The sequence below is a fragment of the Zalophus californianus genome, chromosome 5 (assembly GCF_009762305.2).
Source record: "Zalophus californianus isolate mZalCal1 chromosome 5, mZalCal1.pri.v2, whole genome shotgun sequence".
NCBI lineage: Eukaryota > Metazoa > Chordata > Mammalia > Carnivora > Otariidae > Zalophus > Zalophus californianus.
The window spans coordinates 41,092,514-41,110,285 of record NC_045599.1 but is presented as its reverse complement, the minus strand read 5'-3'; the positions used below and the strand labels follow the sequence as shown (position 1 = coordinate 41,110,285).

Below are 17,772 nucleotides of genomic sequence, written 5' to 3'. Positions count from 1 at the left end.
TCCAGTTATCCTTCTGCCCAATCCTGCTTCCTACCCCCTCCCTTTCAGAGACATTGATAAGCATGCTATGCCCCAAAGTAAAGCAACCACAGTAAATTCCCCCAATAAAGACGAAGTTTTCCATGTTTACTTGGAAAGTGTATTGGGAGTACTGGCACTTGGCAGTCTATCAGCTACTGCATAGATATTAGTTCAACGAATGCATATAGCTGTCTGTCTTGGAAATCTAAACAGCAATCTTTCCTATCCAAATTATGTATTTTGTATAGTAGTGGTTCCCAACTTTACAAATCCACCCTCACTTTTGATAAACACAAAAATATAATTCATTCTCGCTCTTAGAGACAACACACAGTCAGTGATCCCTCTAGTTGAAAATCTCATATATTGAAGAATGTCAGTCCTCTGTATATCCCATAAGGCCAAGAAGATTTGGTCTAAATTTATTTTCTGTAATCTGTATCATGAAAGTAATAGACTTCTTTTGATTTTAGTTTTAAATAAATGAATCGTTTTCTTCAGTCACTTTGCAACCCTCCATCTCTTACTTGTTCATTTTCTATAGACAAGGCATGCCACTTACATAAATGCATCACAGAGGGCCCTGTACTTAAAAAAATCCCTTCATTTGGGTTACTACCTTGCTACTGCTGTCTTGAAATTCTTGATTATTTTTCAACAAGGGGCCCCACATTTTCATTTTGCATAAAGCTCTGCAAATTTTATAGCCAGTCCCATCTGCAGATTTGTTTCTTAATGAGGGGTGGTAAAATCATTAGTGAAAGACATTTTTCCCCAAATATATATATATATATATATATATATATATATATATATATATATATATATATATGTGCGCCAGGGCCCCACCTCCTGAAATTCTGATTCAAGAAGTATGGGGTAGGATTTGTACAGGTATAATTTTTAAAACACGCATATTTAAGAAATAGTCCTCTGTACAAATTCTACCTCATAAGTAATCACATTGCCTTAAATAAGTTCTACTCAAATAATAAAAGAAAGCCTTTCATGGCTTTTAAGTATGAGAGGAGAGACATTACTTGGTCTCTAATAGTATTTGGAATTGATCACTCCAAGCTCTAATTGCTTCTCAGTCTTGGGAGACCTCCCTTCCGCCCATCCACTAAATATTGACTCCTTTGTGAGTTTTGTCCTGGGTCTTGTCTTCTCTTCCTACATCCCATTCCTTAGAGGCTTCAATCACCATCTGTGGATATTAGCTATTTATAACAATATATTCTATCATATAAGTCATTTTGATTTTTCTATTTGAAACCCTTATTAAATATTTCAATTTTTCATTTTTAATTCCAAGTATAATTAACAAACAGTATTATATTTGTTTCAGGTATACAAAATAATGATTCACCAATTCTATACATTACTAAGTACTCATCACAGTAAGTGTACTTTTAATCCCCTTCACCCTTCAAATTTTCTTTTATAGTTTATTTACAATATCAATTGAGAGGTTTTGAGATTTTTTTTCATTATACATTTAAATCTTTATAGATTTAAATACCTACTCTATACGGAATTTGCTTTGTATTCATCTATGATTTCTTATTCTACTAAATCAAAGTATCATTCTTATCGTAATGAGATTAATTTCTGGATTTTTTTTCCAATTCTAAGGATATATGTTCTGGAAGTCTGTAGTATATGTGAGGGGAAAGGGAAGAAGGAACAAATTTGTTACCCAAAAGAACCTGTCATAATGTGGAATGGGAACTGATCTACGATATGCACACACTGTGCATTTATTTTAAGGGCCAGAGGAGCAGATAAAAAATAAAGGTCTAGGTACTAGAGAAGCATAGGATCCAAACAGTCTGTATTATTATTGGTGTGCTTATTTTATTTGATGTCAGCAAATCGGCTTTGAGCAAGTTAGAACTAAAGCCAGAGGGCATAGGACTCAAACTGCAATTTACTATGGAATTCTGAAAAAATGGAAAAAACAGTTGACACAGATAGCATCCTGTATGATGGATAAACTAAAAAACTGAAAAATATTTATACAAATAATAATTATCTTGAAGACACTAAAAACAAATATTAACCAAGTTGGGATAAAGGTTCCTTTCCTGGCAGATTTATGTATACTCCTCATCTTATTACAGGGTGTGCGTTGCTGGTGCTGCTTTTGTTTTGGCAAAAAGCACTCTGTGAGATTCCACACTAAAGTGGGGAACTTTAGTGTTCTGTTTTTGTAATACAATCTTTGCCTCTGACATTACTTATATCTATGTTTGTGGAAAGTATCATTGCTGATTCAATGTTATAGAAAACTGAATTTAGCCTTCCGCTTAGAATGTAGAAAACTGCAAGAAAATGTAACTTCCAGCTTAACAACAACAAAAAACAGCCCTTACTACACAAAAACTTTCTTGAGCCCATCAAAGAGCTGAAGTCCTAAGGCAACCAATAAAAGGAATTCTAGAGAGGGACCAAGTTCCTGCAAGGAGAGACAGAAACACACAAATTGTTGCACCTTTAACAAGGACAGGAGAAAGAAGTGGCCGCCCTACAAGCAGGTAAGAGGTCGGCAAGATTTGTAATGAATCCTTAAAGCCAAGTGTGGGCTAGCATGTCTTTTCAAATAGTTGGAGAAGCTGGGCACAGACAAGCTCTTTACCAGAGAGTATTCCGCAAGAGTGTTCACAAGAAAGACTGGAGATTGGGTGGGAGATGGATCTCACCCACCCCCACCCCCTCCTCAGCGAAGCAAATGGCAAGATATAATCAGTGACCAGTATCGGAGGACAAAGAACCCTCTCACCACCAAAGCACAAACAAAACTCGGCTGCCTCTGTAGGAGGAATAAGAGCAAACCCACTGCTTCTGGAAGAGGACAGGAAATCCTCTTACACAGGATACAGGAGAAGATCCACTGGCCACTGGGGAGGAGGTAAAAGCAAAACCTCTCTACTCATCGGGGAGGGGCAAGAAAGAATCTCTGGCCCAGGATCTGGCACTAAGATCCGGAAATCTGCTACCACTGGAAAAAATAGGAGACTGTCTCTTGCCCAAGACCAACTGCAGATCTAAGGCAGAGTTTGGCTACAAAGGGTAGGAAAGGCAGAAATGCTGAGAAAGCCTCACCTCCAAGGCCTAAGAGTACAAGCCTTGTCTAGGATGACTTAGGTCATGCTAAGATGGCTACAAGCCTAGCACCAAGCAAGCAGCAACCAAGGTCTTCTGCTGGGGGAAAGGCAAAGAGCGTTGTGGAGAGAGAGAGAACCCCTCTGTGGTGGACCTGTGCAGAGCAGCCCAGACCTCACCCTAAGCACAAGGTAATAGCAGCCCACAATTAAAGGAATTTGCAGCCTGCGGTACACTGAAGCCCAGACCCATCTCAAAATTTTGCCAAGTTAAATCAACTCCGCATACCTTGATGGCCTGCCAGAACAAGGACATCTATTTCCAGGCATAAAAACTATTTACCTGAGTCTCTACACATGACTGGAATTTGAGCAATATTTGTCAAGACATAGTTAGCAGAACCAAACTAAGACACGACTCAGATATTGGAGCTATCAAACAAATTTTAAGATGATAACCATATGAACAGCTTGGTGAAAAATATTTAAATGGTGTCTAAAAAGTTTTTCTCTTTATATGTTGTCCAACAGGATAGTTTGGGATGTTAGTATTCCACTCTTATTTTTCCTTTCTTCCCACAAGCAAGAAACCAGGATCACTGTTATTTCTTTAACTTAGGAATGTGAACAAACTGGAAATGTCCACCTGAAGTCCATGACTCTTCCAGTCTTTAGGGAGAGCCCAGATTAATGGAAAAGTTACCTCAAGGAAGGGCGAGGAAGTGCCTAGAAGGGCAGCAGAGAGTAAGAGTAAGGAAGCTCCCACCCAACCTCAGACTGGGGAGAGATTAAGAATTTGTAGGCTCCATGAGCTTGATGCAAAGGGCCTGCCCAGGGCTTTGATGGTGCTCATGACCTAAAATCTCAGCCAACTCTAAGTTTATGTGTTGAGTGAGAGTGATCCCCAGTAATGACTGAGATAAGGTTCCTACTATCCCAATTGGATAGATGGAGGATTAAAGATAAATTTTTCATTTGTGATATTACATTCAAGAGTACAGAACAGGATTCACATCCATACCCATGTTTTCACTTTTATATCATTATGTAATAATGTATATTCTGTGGTACACAGCTTCTAAAAAGTCTCCCACTGATCTTGCCTTTTGTTATTCACATGTTATTCAATGCTCTGTGGAGTTCAAGTTGGAACTAGTAACTCTGTGGAGTTCGAGTTAGAACTAGTAACTCACTTCTAATTAACAGAATATAGCACAAGTGATGTGATGTCACTTCTGAGATCAAGTTTTTAAATTCTAACTTCTTTCTCACACTCTCTTCCCTCTCGATTGCCCTGATGAAGCCAGCAGCCATGTTGTGGACTGTGCTACAGAGATGCACACATGGCAAAGAACTCACAGGGAAGCCTGTGATCAAGAGGTTGTGAGAAACAGGCCTTCAGTCCAACCAACCTGAGAGGAACTAAATCTTGTGAACAGTAATTTCGGCGAGCTTTGTAGCAGATCTTTGCCCAGTCAAGCCCTGATATGACTACATCCCAGCCAACACCTTGACTACAGCTTTGTTAAACACCCAGAAAGAGGACTTAGCTAAGCCACACACAATTCCTAACCCACAGAAACAGTGAAATAATGTGACTTTATGCCACTCAGTTTGGGGGTAATTTATTATGCAGCTGTAATTAATTTCAAGAGAGAAAGTAGAAAATTTATTAATTACATCTATCTATATGTGATATTTCTTTCTAAAGTAGGTCCGGCCAGTAGTCAAGGGTGCATATCACAATAAGCCAGGGCTAAGGGGAGTGGTAGAATAGAGAAATACACGGGAAAAGTAAAGTGGGGGTAACAAAAAAGGAAGACAAAGTCCATTTTATTCCAATGGGATTCCAACACCTGAGCCTCTGGCTCAGTCCATGGCAGGCAAGGCTGTCAGGGCTATTGTCCCAGGATTTGATCTCCTTGTTACAGTAGGGCCCTCGCTCACCACGTTCCTTATGTGGTCCCTCAGGATTCTTTGGTTTCCTGCTTCTATCTACCATTTGGATTTGGTTTCCAAACTGCCCTGAAGACAAATGAGACTAAAGGGGGGTAGCACCGTGGTATCATCAGAATCTTATACCTAGACCTTATTCCAGGACAGTTTTAGCAGTTGGATTTTAGGAAAAGGCTCCAGGTAATCCTACAAAAGCTCATAGAATATTCCATGGTTTAATTCATTTGTTCTGCTCTGGCAAAGCTTACGCAACAGCTCACAGCAGTCCTGACACAGAATACAGTGGAAATGTCCTTTCATGTGTGTAGTCTCTTTACAACTCCCTCAGGATCATTGGCTAGCCAAATGGGGCAAGTTTCATTTTCAGCCATGTCACATTTCCCCAAAAGTACTAAGCAAGATTTCAAGTCATTTCCAGAAAAGGTTGGCATAGTTAGAGCTTCAAACAATCCCTACAAAAGGTAAATAAACATAAGGGGGGGGGAGACAACAAAGATTTGATAGGTGTTTTTAGACTGGTGACCTTTATAGGGTAAGGGCCTTTCATCAGAAAAAAATAACAGAAAACTTACTCTTCTTAGGTGGCTGGAGAAAATTTACTTAATTATGGAAGCTCTCATAATTAAATATGGGGGTAACAACCATTAAAGTTCAATTAGACATTACCTTTTCTGCTTGATAATATCCCCATTATATTTCTCTTCTTCTTCTATACCCTATACATCAATCTATCTCATCAGAACATGCTAAGAAAGTCTAAAATGGAGATGCCAAAGACATAAAATGCCAACAAGACATGATATAGGTAGTTTATGAAGATAAGACAATACAAAAGGATACTACATCTCATCAAACAATTCCATTTGTAACCTGCACCAGAAAGAGTTAAATGCCAGGAATAAACTTAACCAAGGGGGTGAAAAGACCTCTACTCTGAAAATATAAAACACTGATGAAAGAAATTGAAGATGACATGAACAAATGGAAAGATACTCCATGCTCATGGATTGAAAGGATTACTATTGTTAAAATGTCCACATTACCCAAAGCAATCTACAGATTCAATGTAATCCCTATCAAAACACCAACAGCATTTTTCATGAAACTAAAACAAATAATACTAAAATTCATAAGGAATCACAAAAGGCCCCAAATAGCCAAGGAATCTTGAGAAAGAACAAGCTGAAGGAATCACAATCCCAGATTTCAAAATATACTGCAGGGGTGTGGTAATCAAAACAGGATGGTACTGACACAAAAAAAAGACATAGAGCTCAATGGAATGGAACAGAAAGCCCAGAAATAAGTCCATGCTTACACAATCATTCTACAATATAGGAGGCAAGAATATACATTGGGGAAAAGACACTGAAATTGAAGACTTTTTGATGCTGGTACTTTTGATTTTACCCAAAGGTGTCAATGGAAGGTTTTACACAATTAGATCACAACTGTTACCTGGTTACCTTTGTTACTGTTAGATCATGACTGTTACTACCTTTGATATCCTGATATCAAAGATACTCAAACATAGGAAAAATGTACATCCTGCAATAGATGAAAGTAGTTTCAAGTCTTTAGAAGAGAAGTGATTTCATACTTGAAGAGTCCAGCTTCTGGCCAAAAAGAAAAAAAAAACCTCTGAAATTTCAGGACTGAACATAGGCCATTACAAAGGCTTTACCTGGCAGGCCTCATAGGAGAAAGCTGTCCTTGCCACATCAGATTTGGTGTAGAGCCAGTGCACTTCAATCTCTGAACGCTGTTGCAATGAAGGACGCAGGCCCAGGTGACTCTATTTGGAGGTCTCCTTATGGGGGAAAACTGGAAAACACTTTCCTTCACTCTGACTTAATGCATTTTCACTCCTAGCCCTCCCTTTTTCCTCTTCCCTAGTCCATAAATCTGCAGAAACCTTTTGTTTGTGGCTCACTCAACAGTGAGACAATACTCCATATTCGTGCTGTTGCAACTGACCCTCAACCAATGGGCCATTTCACAGGGATAAGTGGAACAGGGGAGTCTTTCTCTGGTTTAGACGCCTGTGTATACAATTACAGTAAGTGATTAAAAGCTTGACTGTCACTTTCATTTTGGCTTATTTCATCCAGTACTCCAGCACATGGGAGCTCAGCTGAGTTTGTGCCATCAGTCGAGTAGAATGCAGTAAAGGAATTTGAACACAAAGCATGGGAACAGTCAGAGGTTCCTAAGATGGTTTATCAGCCAGAACTTTTGGATTGTTCTCATTTTCTGGGGACTCAAGAAAATGTTGAGCAACTGGTACTTATTAAAACACTGAGTTGGATGTGCTAGACGTGACAAAATTTATTGATCAAATGGAAACAGTTCACAACACTGTAGTTATGTATTTGGATGACAAAATATTTGATTCTCATGAGAAAAGAATTCAAGGAAAGAAGGTAGCCCCTGAACTATGGTAGTCAAGGAAGGCTTTATGGAAGAAATGCATCTTTGGTAGAACACTGAACTAGTACAATTTGGGTAATTAGTGGACAAAACAAATGTATATTAGAGTACAATATCCCCATTTTTAAAGAATATAAAGAGTTCTTTTCTAACACTGCAGAACATTTTCCAAGTTAGATTTTTTCTTTATTTTTTTGTAAATTAGAGGTGTATGCCCCTCTAACAACAAAGTATTTTCCTCTTCAGAGTGACATGAAATGGAATGTTTGATTATTTTTCATATTTTCAACCTTGTTTTCACTACATTCATTATCCTTTGATTTGTATACCCCAAATCCAAACTAGTGGATTACAGAAAGGGCATCTTGAATATTTTCCCCCGCAGTTGTTTAGCTAATCCACCATGTGGCAATTAATACGTAATTTGACCAGTTACCAGCCATAAGGTTGGAAAGAGGCATCTTCCAATAAGGTAAAGCCACTCTGGTCTAAATAGCTGCACTCTGAAAACTAATTAGGAATAATTAAGTTTTGGAAAAGAAGCCTGGCTTCCCCCCAGCTTAAATTAGCTTATTTATTATGCCTCACTTTCAACTCCATATTTTCATTACTTGAAAACATGTTGATGATATTTTCAAACCACAAATATCTGAGTACTTTCTCAATGACAGAGAGAAGGACATGCTTTCCTAGAGCTTAGAGTTCAAACTCAGTCTAGACTCTAGAGCTGCACTATGGATACAGAAGCCAGTGGCCACATGTAGCTATGGAACACTTCAAACGTGGCCAGTGCAACTGAGAATATAAATTTTTATTAACCTAAATTTAAATTTTAAAACTGAGACTTGCTTCAGCTATCGGAAAACTTTTAAGTCTGTTTGGAACAACTTGGGTATGTGAACCTATATTGGATATGTGAATCACAATATAGATTGTGTATATTTTATAAAGATTAAATACTGTTGAAGTATTTCCAATGAAAATCACATCCAAAATGAGATGTGAGCTAATTATAAAATGTGCAGTTGATTTCAAAGATTTAGTACCAAAAAATGTAAAATATCTCATTAATTTTTATATTGATTATATGCAGAAATATTTGGGATGTATTGATTACATATATGGCTCACATTGTATTTCTGAAGTACAGCACTATCCTAGAGCAACACTGCCCATAGAAACCTTAAACAAACAGGGCTACTTAGGAAGCTCTACTGCATGGACCTCAACTCATGCTCATTTTCTTTGTTCCCTTTCTTCTTTCTTCCCTTGTTTTCTTTTCCCTCCTCCCTCTAACAATGATGTGCACTGGACTCTTAATTGTTGACCCAGGGTTTAGAGAATTCAAGGTAATCCATCTCTTACTGGTTCAGAATATAACAATTTTTTAAAAAGTTGAATGACTCAGCAACTCTAACATATTAGGAGTATCTTAGAAACTTTAGGGAAAGGTGTTAAAGAAACAGCTTTGCAATTCCCCATGGACAGTATCAGAAGTCATTTTCTAACAAGCCACTAAAAACTTCTTACATCACTTTAAGTTTTAAAATCACAAAGTCCTGAAATATTAATAAAAGACAAAGTAGTTACCTTATTCTAAATTAATTTTATAAATATCAGATATTAAATAAATAAAATTATAATGGAAAAGAGATTTCAGCAAAGCATTTTAGCTATCACAGAATGGACTCATTATCATTATCTGTACTTCTAATAGTCACTCTCCAACTCCTACAGCATTGTCAGGCTACACAAAAAGAATGGGAAGTGTCTTGCTTAACAATTTATACAGATTCATTGCTATTTGAAGCTAACAAAGAAGTTTAGTCTTTGTCCTGACTCGGTTTAATACAGAAATCCATTGACTATTCCTAAAAACATACCATTTCATCACTAGTGGTAGAGACTGCTGGCCAATTCCCAACTTCCCGGGCACACAGATAAGGCTACTTTTTCCAGCCTCCCTTACAGTTAGATTCGTCTGTGTTCCCAACACTGGAATATGATGAAAAGAGACGTATATGCCGTTTCCTTGCCTAACTCATCAAAATCTTCCATATATGCCCATGTCCTCCCTCCCCTGCCCCAACTCTTCCCTTCTCTGGCTTGATGAAGAGAAGCATAAAGACCTTGGAAGCCATGGATCAAAGATTACAAAGCTACATGATGGAACAAGCCTAGAATCCTAAATAAATATTTGAAAGGCCACCTACCTACCAGGAATTCCCTCCTTGGACATTCATGGCGGGCAAAAAAAAAAAAAAAAAATTCTCTCTTAAGTCACTGAAGTCTTAGGGTTTTTAACAGCAGCTAGTGTCACCCTAATAGATATAATCAGTAACCCTAAGTTTAAGGACAATTTTTACAGCACTTGGTGTCACCACTGAGCAGCAAGATAGCACCCCATCTCTTGATTCCATTTTTTCTCACTCCCTTTTCCCACTCAAGGTGTACAGTTTACACAATTTGACTAGGTAAATATGTAAACAGGTGTAGAAAGACAAAAATGTCCAACAGGCATATGAAAAGGCACTCAACATCATTAATCACCAGGTAAATATAAATTACAACCACAGTAAATGACTAGAATTAATAATACTGGAAGTACCAAGTCATGGTGAGGATGTTGAGCAAATTAAATATTCTCAAAACACTGGTGGCTATGTTAAATGGTACAACCACTTTGGAAAACTCTTTGGCTATTTCTAATAAAGTTAAACCTAAACCTACCTTTTGACCCAGCAACTCCAGCCCTAGGAGAACTGAGTGCTATGTTCACCAAAAGACTTGTACAAAATATTCATAAGAGCTTTATTCATAAAAAACTGAAAACAACCCAAGTGCCCATCAACAAGAAATTGGAAAAACAATTTGTAATATATTCATATGACAGAATACTACACAATAAAAAAAGTGAATAAGCTACTGACAAACAAAACACAACATGGATAAATTTAACAGATTTTATGTTAGCCAAAAGCCAGACACAAAAGAGGGCATACTCTATGATTCCATTTATATAGAGTTCAAGAACAGGTAAATCTAATTGTCATAATAAAAATCAGAATAGTAATTACCTCCAGGTAGGGATTTGACTGGAAAGGGGCAAGAAGGTGATACAAGTGTTACATTATCTTGATTTGGGTGTTGGTTAGAAGTATACACAGGTGAAAATTTAAGCCATACACTTAAGATTTGTGCATTTTATTATATGTAAATTTTATTTCAAATAAAGAAATCACACAGTTAACTTGTCCCAGAGCACACAATTATTAGTAAGAAGTTGAGCTGGGGTTCAAACTTAGGTCAACTTGAGTCTTTTCACTACAGTAGTGTTCATTTTCCTACCACATTATACACAGAGGAGAAAACTACAAGCTTCTGTTATCATTTAGTTCAAATTAGTGATTAGCATCACTCTCTATATAGTTTATTCCTAATATCCACACTATGATAAACTATACTTATTTTGATACTACATTCTATGTCAAATGCTGGTATTAACTTTGTGGCACTGTATCAACAGTACTTATATTTACAGAATTGGAATAAATTACTGCAACTAAATTTTCTACAAACCCAGATGACTGGTAACACAGTAAGATAATTCAGAAGAACAAATATATTAAGATGAAACTGTCAGAACCTGCACTGCATTTACCTGGCAAGAACACACTGGCTGATTACCATGTGTGAATGATCATAATAAATCTCCAGTGGTGAACATATTAGGAATGATTGAAAAAATTAACAGATGAGGTACACAGTAAGATGCCAAAATGGTCAATTAACAAGCATCACTCATGCCTGTGTGGTATTTGTAATAGAGATTCAACCACTAGAGCTGCAAATGTGATCTGACTTGTTTCTCAACTATCCATTTAACACTGACAAAGCAGCTAGTGCAATACTAGACTAAGACTTGAACATTAAAATACAAGTGCACCAACATTTAGCTATGATACTCTGCGTTTTTATACAAGGCTGCCTCTCTTAAAAAATACTTTATTGTAACTGCATGCATTATGTGACTTCTTCATTGGCTGGAGATGAGCAGGAAGAAAAATCCAGTTATTGTCTTCTTTTTATATATAAGAAAACCAAGGCCTAAAGCAGATCACTGTGTTAGACAAGTCAACAAATAAAGCCAATGTTAAGTTTACTCCAACTATTTATTATAAAGCATCATGCCCACCTTGTTATATAGGAGCTTCTCCTACATAGAAGTTTTTAAATAAAGTGTTTGGATTTCTGTTGAGAATGTTTTAATCCCCCACATGGTAACCCCTCTCCTAAAACTAAGACAAAAATCAAATTAAAATAGACATATCAAAGACTTTGGGATAATTAGTAAGTTCATATATTCAGAAGAAAATTGGTTTTTGTTCCTGAATAGTGAAAAGGAATCCCACAAACCCATTAGACTCCAAATCCATAAAAACACTAACTAATGGAGACCAAAAAAAAAAAAAAAAAAAATCCTTTGGTGGATTCTCACACTGAAAATTCCCCCACAGGAAAAGCAAATTCCAATACTCTACTTTGACAATTTGCCAATCATCCCTTAAATTACAGCAAAACAATTAATGAATCATTTAAAGGGTTAACAGATTTACCTGAACCACCAGCCCACAAACTTGAGGACATATCATTAGCTCACTTCAATTTCCAGCGTAAGTGTCCCAGCACACCACCCTGTTGTTCCCCCGTGCTCTTCTCACCTGAGTGCCTCATGGCACTACCACATCTGTCTCTAGAGTAGGAGTCTTCATCTGTGGTTCCGGACCCTTTGCGTGGGTCTATGAATTGATTTGACAGAGGCTGATAAGATCCCTGAAACCTAATGTACAAGTGGGCTCTGTAATTTATGTGATCGAAAAAGTTTAGGAATGCTAATGAGAGAGTCCAGGGAAAGCCACAGGGCCAGCCCAACACCGACCGGCACACCCGTCGCCCAGGCACCCACCCCTCCGCAACCGTTCAGCACCCTGGATCCCCTCAGGCCAACCTCCCGCTCCGCCCCGAAGGCTCCCTGCGCCCCACGCCCTCGCCTGCTGTCATTTCCCGGCTTCGGTTTCGCCTCGGAGTGAGCTCTGCCAGGTCCAGGAGAGCGGAAGGCCCACCGGTTGGGGCCGCCCCTGGGAACAGCCTCCGCGAGCCGGAACCAGGCAGAAGCTGCTTTCCAGCACCGGCGGCTTCACGGTGGCCACAGCCATCCCAGAGCCGTCTGACTGCCGAGGCTCAGCTCTCTCCTGGCCTGATCGTCGGAAGAGAGCGCCTTTCCTCACTGCCAGGGCCTCAGGACACAATGCGGTTCCACAGTGGACTTTTACCGAAGAGGTACTAAGCACGCAGTTCGGCTTGGGGCGCGACGGGGGAATCAAGCCGACACTGAGCGTAAGCAGCGTCTGCCAGCCATAGATGACAGCCGCACGCTGGCGAGTGACTGAGAAAGAGCCCTCAGAAATTAAAGACTTAGAGAGGTACCCCAGTTTCAACACATTTAAAAATCTTTGAAGAGCACACAAATCAAAATGAAAAGCTGCTTTCTCCCAAACCAGAGGATCAATAAAGACATAACTGTGCAAACTGGGTAAGTGTAAAGTCCTGGGAAGGGCGGTAAGGGAAAACTTCTGACCAGGGCTGCTGCTCTACATAGAGATGTTATCCATGCTAAAAAAATCAGAAAAACCCTAACTCCTCTCCTCCAAGAACCTAAGGACAGATGGAATACCTCGGTAAATCTACCTTAAGTGGAATCAGGACCTCGCCTCAACTTTATTTGCTACTACATCACCATTATTCCCAACCTTCACATGATGCTTTATATTCCACATTTTGAGCTTGCTGCTTTGGCTTAGGCCAGAGCCTTTGGCTCATTAAAAATGCAGAAGCCTTTAGTAAAGGAAGCTAAGCTTTATTACTCACATCTCAACCTATGCCTTCTCTTGAAAGCAGGCCTTGTCATATTAGAAGAGCACTCAGACTACAGGGGCTCCAGGGGGAAGGTACAGATTGCTGAACATGAGTAAAGCCAGCATTCAAGAGACATACAACTTTATAAATTGATAAAGACTTAAGATTTCTGATGTCAAGCAGCAGAAAAATAAATGCTTAATGTAAGAAAAATTATATTTAGGTTAAATTCCTAAGTGAAGCAAAAAATTCACTATTAAATAGCAACACTGAATAAGAGAAGAAATGAAGACAGCCCTTGGAAATAGTAATTGCTAAAAAAAAAAAAATCACAGGGTTGAAAAATAGTAAAAATTCTACCAGAACATAAGCAAAAAGATGAAAAAAAAAAACATGAAAGATATGAGAAATAGAGAGAATGAAGAAAACTTCAGAAAAATTATCAAAGAAACAATACAAAACATTTCCAGGACCAGAAAAGAACGGTCTGCTAAAATACCAAGTACTAGCCTGAATTTGAAAGCCCACTCATAAAATTTAAAAACATCAGTATCTTTTGGGATCAATACAATAACATTGAACCTAGAAAGGTAATAAGGTGGAAAGAGCATGTTTCCTCTCCTAGAAAAAAAAAATACAAACTATAGGATAGACAAATTGCTCAAAATGAGTATGATGCAAGTTTAAAGCAAGCTGGTATGTGGAATGGTTTTGATCAATTTTCACTTCACCCTGACATTTGTAATTCTCCCTGGAAACACAGATCATAAAATTGGAAAAATAACAAAGGAAATCAGACTGTGTTAATTGGTCCATTCATCAAACAATATTTATATAATGTAAAACCTACCTACTGATTTCCAATTTAGAATCAACCCATAAATAAAAGAAGAGAGACTTTATGGTTATAGAATAGAGTGGACATTTTAACCCTGGAAATGTAAATGTACAATTTACAGATGATACAGGGTAAGAGCCATAAAAAAGAGAAAGGGAGCCTTTATCATTACCTCATAAAGTATATCTCTTACTCTATTAAAGCTACCAAGAAAGTGAGAGTGACTTAAGTTAAATCTTTACCTATTATAGGGAAAGCCAAGAGAAATCTAAATTTGTTGAGACAAAAATAAAACACACAATACCAATTACCAGAAATCATGAAAGCCTGCTGAATATGGGATGTGAAATAGCAATTAAGAAAGGGAGATGCAGGAGAATACTGATTCCTATTATAAACTCTTCTGTGGCATTTTATTTTCTAATCATACTTGTACCTGATTTTTCTAATTTCTATTATTATTTCTAATCATACCTTATTTTGATATTTTTTAAAGAAATCATTCAAATGCATACCTAGAAATGCAGAAAGTAAGTGAACATAGGAACATTTATAGTTGGTTTGTAATGATAGTGGAACTAGGTACAATATTCTTTCCCTTTTTACATTTGATTCAGTAATGCCATTATGGTAATTTTACAAATCATGCAAATTCAAAAAATTTCTAAAAGCAATTAGGCCAAAAAACTCTTTTAAAAATGGGAGAGGGGGGAGACAAATGGCCTATAAATTCTCTTCATAAACAAAACAAAATGGAGGAGAAAATTAAGACACACAGGTATTTTGCAAGTAACGACCCAAACACTTTCCTTCATTTAACCTTTCCCCGAAATGACATTACAGAATACAAGTTAAATATTTCCCATATTTTCATTACTTGAACTTTCCTTTTTTGAGTTGTCCGTTCTTTGTTCCATTTTTCTACTGGTATTCCTACATATCCATATATAAAGAACTACACATTGATAATCCATTGTAGTCACAGTAATATTTTTCCTTGTCTGTTGTTTACTCTTTATATAAGCAACTAATCCTTTTGTGCTCAAATCTGTTGTTTCATGATTTCTGACCTTTGAAATTAAGTCAACTCTCATCCCCAATTCAAAGGTTTCATATTTAACTGTATTTTTTGTAGTTTTAATTTTTAATAATACATGTGGAACAGATTTTGAATATGGCATGGGGCAGGCATCTAGTCCTAACAACATCTGTTGAACAGACCTTCTCTTTTCATATGTGATGCCTCATTTATTAACCAAATTCATGTAACAAGATATACGTTGGGGATAGATTGCTTTGCATTTCTTAAGTTAACAATAACATTAATAATTGACCATTTTTTGTCTAATATTTACATCTCACTTGTTTCATGTCTTAATATTCTGGTTCATTTATTTAATGATTTATTAAGAAGTACTTCTTAAACTTAGTATGTCTAGAATGTAAGATATATACTAGTAAATGAAAAAAGGATTCTCTCATTAATCTTTTTTTGGGGGGGAGAACTTTTCTTTCTTTTATTGTTATGTTAATCAACAATTCTCTCATTAATCTTAAAATATCAAAATATTAATTATGGCAAGAGTGAACAGCATTGTGTTTTGTTGACAGAGTATGAGTTTGAAGAATGATTTTTACCATTACATCTGTGTATTAATGTCTATTATACATAAATATCTAATGTTTTATTTATGTATATTTATGTAATACCTTGTTCACTTCATTGGTTTTACAAGACTCAAAATTTCAAAATATAGGAGAACTATGATATGCCAACAAAGAAAAATTAAAAGTGCTCTTGGAAAACAAAGGGGGAAACATGTTTCAACCTTTATTTTCAAGGAAAGTCTGTATAGAATAAAAACAAACATTTGTTATGTCATTGAGTACAGAGCTCACATTGCATTTAACCATTTTCATCACATATCTAATGATCTAAAACCAAAATCACCTTAAAAGGCTTATGTCTTTCACCGTCTGCTACATGAAAATCATGTTACCATGTTTCAGTGACATACTATTGCTTTAAAGGCTCCTTTTAAGCAAAAAACGAGACTCAGTAATTTCTAAACAAAAGTTTATCATAAATCCTACTGCTTGTTATAGGATCAATAAACACCACACTAAGATTAAGCATTTAGACATGAAACATGTCTAAAACCCCTGAAGAATACAGTAGAAATAAGCAAGACATTTAGAATGCTTTAATCTTTCCAGTTAACACCATTTGTATCAGCAACTGCAATGTTGTAATTTTTAGCATTTCACATAACTAGTCAGTAAGAATATTTTTTAAGGGTGGGAGTAAGAACAGAAGGACAGAAGATACAAGAATGTCAGGTTTCACACTTCTGTTAAAAACTCAAAAATCAAAACTATTTTATTCTCTGCATCAAAACTATACCACAAACTTGAAGGATGTTTTAGCTTTAATCCCATGACTCATCGTCTACTGGACTGGGAGCTTGTGAAGAAGAAAACCCTGCTGTGTTCAAAGTGCTCTTGCCCTGGTAATTCTTTAAAAAGAAAGAAAGAAAATAACATTTAATTTTACATCTCTAAAGTTACATTGCCCAGACTCAGAAAGGGGACTCACCCACCATGTATTCCCCAAATATATAATAAAAAACTTTTTAAACTAAATTTAATCCATTTGAGAAAAATAAAAGGCCCATTATCAACCTGGGAAGTCTAAATTGCACAAAATATTTTAAGAAAAAGCTTTCTTAAACCAGTATTTGGCAAATGGAAAAAGTGAAAGCTCTATACTTCAATAAATAAGCAAAAATATTAATGATTAGTATGCTCGTTTCTGAATAAAAGTGGTGCTGCTTATAAAATGACATATCAAAAAAGACATGCAAATCATTACCTCTAGTATTTTGTCTTACTTAATAATACCATCAGAATTCTAAAAACAAAGAATTCTTATAGAAGGTTCAAAAGAATCCAAATTACAATTTTAAATGCCAGCAAATTTGGGAAAGGAGGATGTTTGAGCATAAATATTGTTAATCCCTCATTTTTAAGACCAAAAATATATACATAGATAAAATTTTAAGAAATATTAATCTCCTAGATGTGAAAGAAATGGTTCAGATAATTACTGAATTATTATAGTTACTTCACATTATTAACCACAACATTCACAAAGAGTAATTTCCTGGAAGCCAAGTTCAGAATTTTTCCCCTCAACTAACCTTTCTAGTATCAACTGATACAAACACATTTCCTCTTGCATTACCACTGAAGCCAGGAACATATGTACTAAAGGCAATTTCTTCCAACCATGCAGGAACATCCTGTTGAGCCTTTAAAAAACACATTAATTTCATATACAACATGCATCAAGTCTCAAAGATTGGAACAGTATAATTATCCTAAATATACATATATATTTAATGTCTACTTTTTTAAGATTTTATTTATTTATTTGACAGAGAAAGATTGTGAGAGAGGAACACAAGCAGGGTAGTGGGAGAGGGAGAAGCAGGCTTCCTGCTGAGC

At 36.7% G+C, this 17,772-nt stretch overlaps 1 protein-coding gene across 1 annotated transcript in view; it reads right to left on the bottom strand.

Moving 5' to 3' along the window:
- Positions 1–15,935: 15,935 nt before the first annotated feature.
- The window catches only part of DDX4 (DEAD-box helicase 4), a 70,715-nt gene continuing 68,878 nt past the window's right edge, over positions 15,936–17,772 (bottom strand). Inside the window, 2 exon segments of the mRNA XM_035727651.1 lie at positions 15,936–16,781; positions 17,466–17,576. Coding sequence (XP_035583544.1) covers positions 16,695–16,781; positions 17,466–17,576 — 198 coding nt within the window. The 3' untranslated portion in view covers positions 15,936–16,694.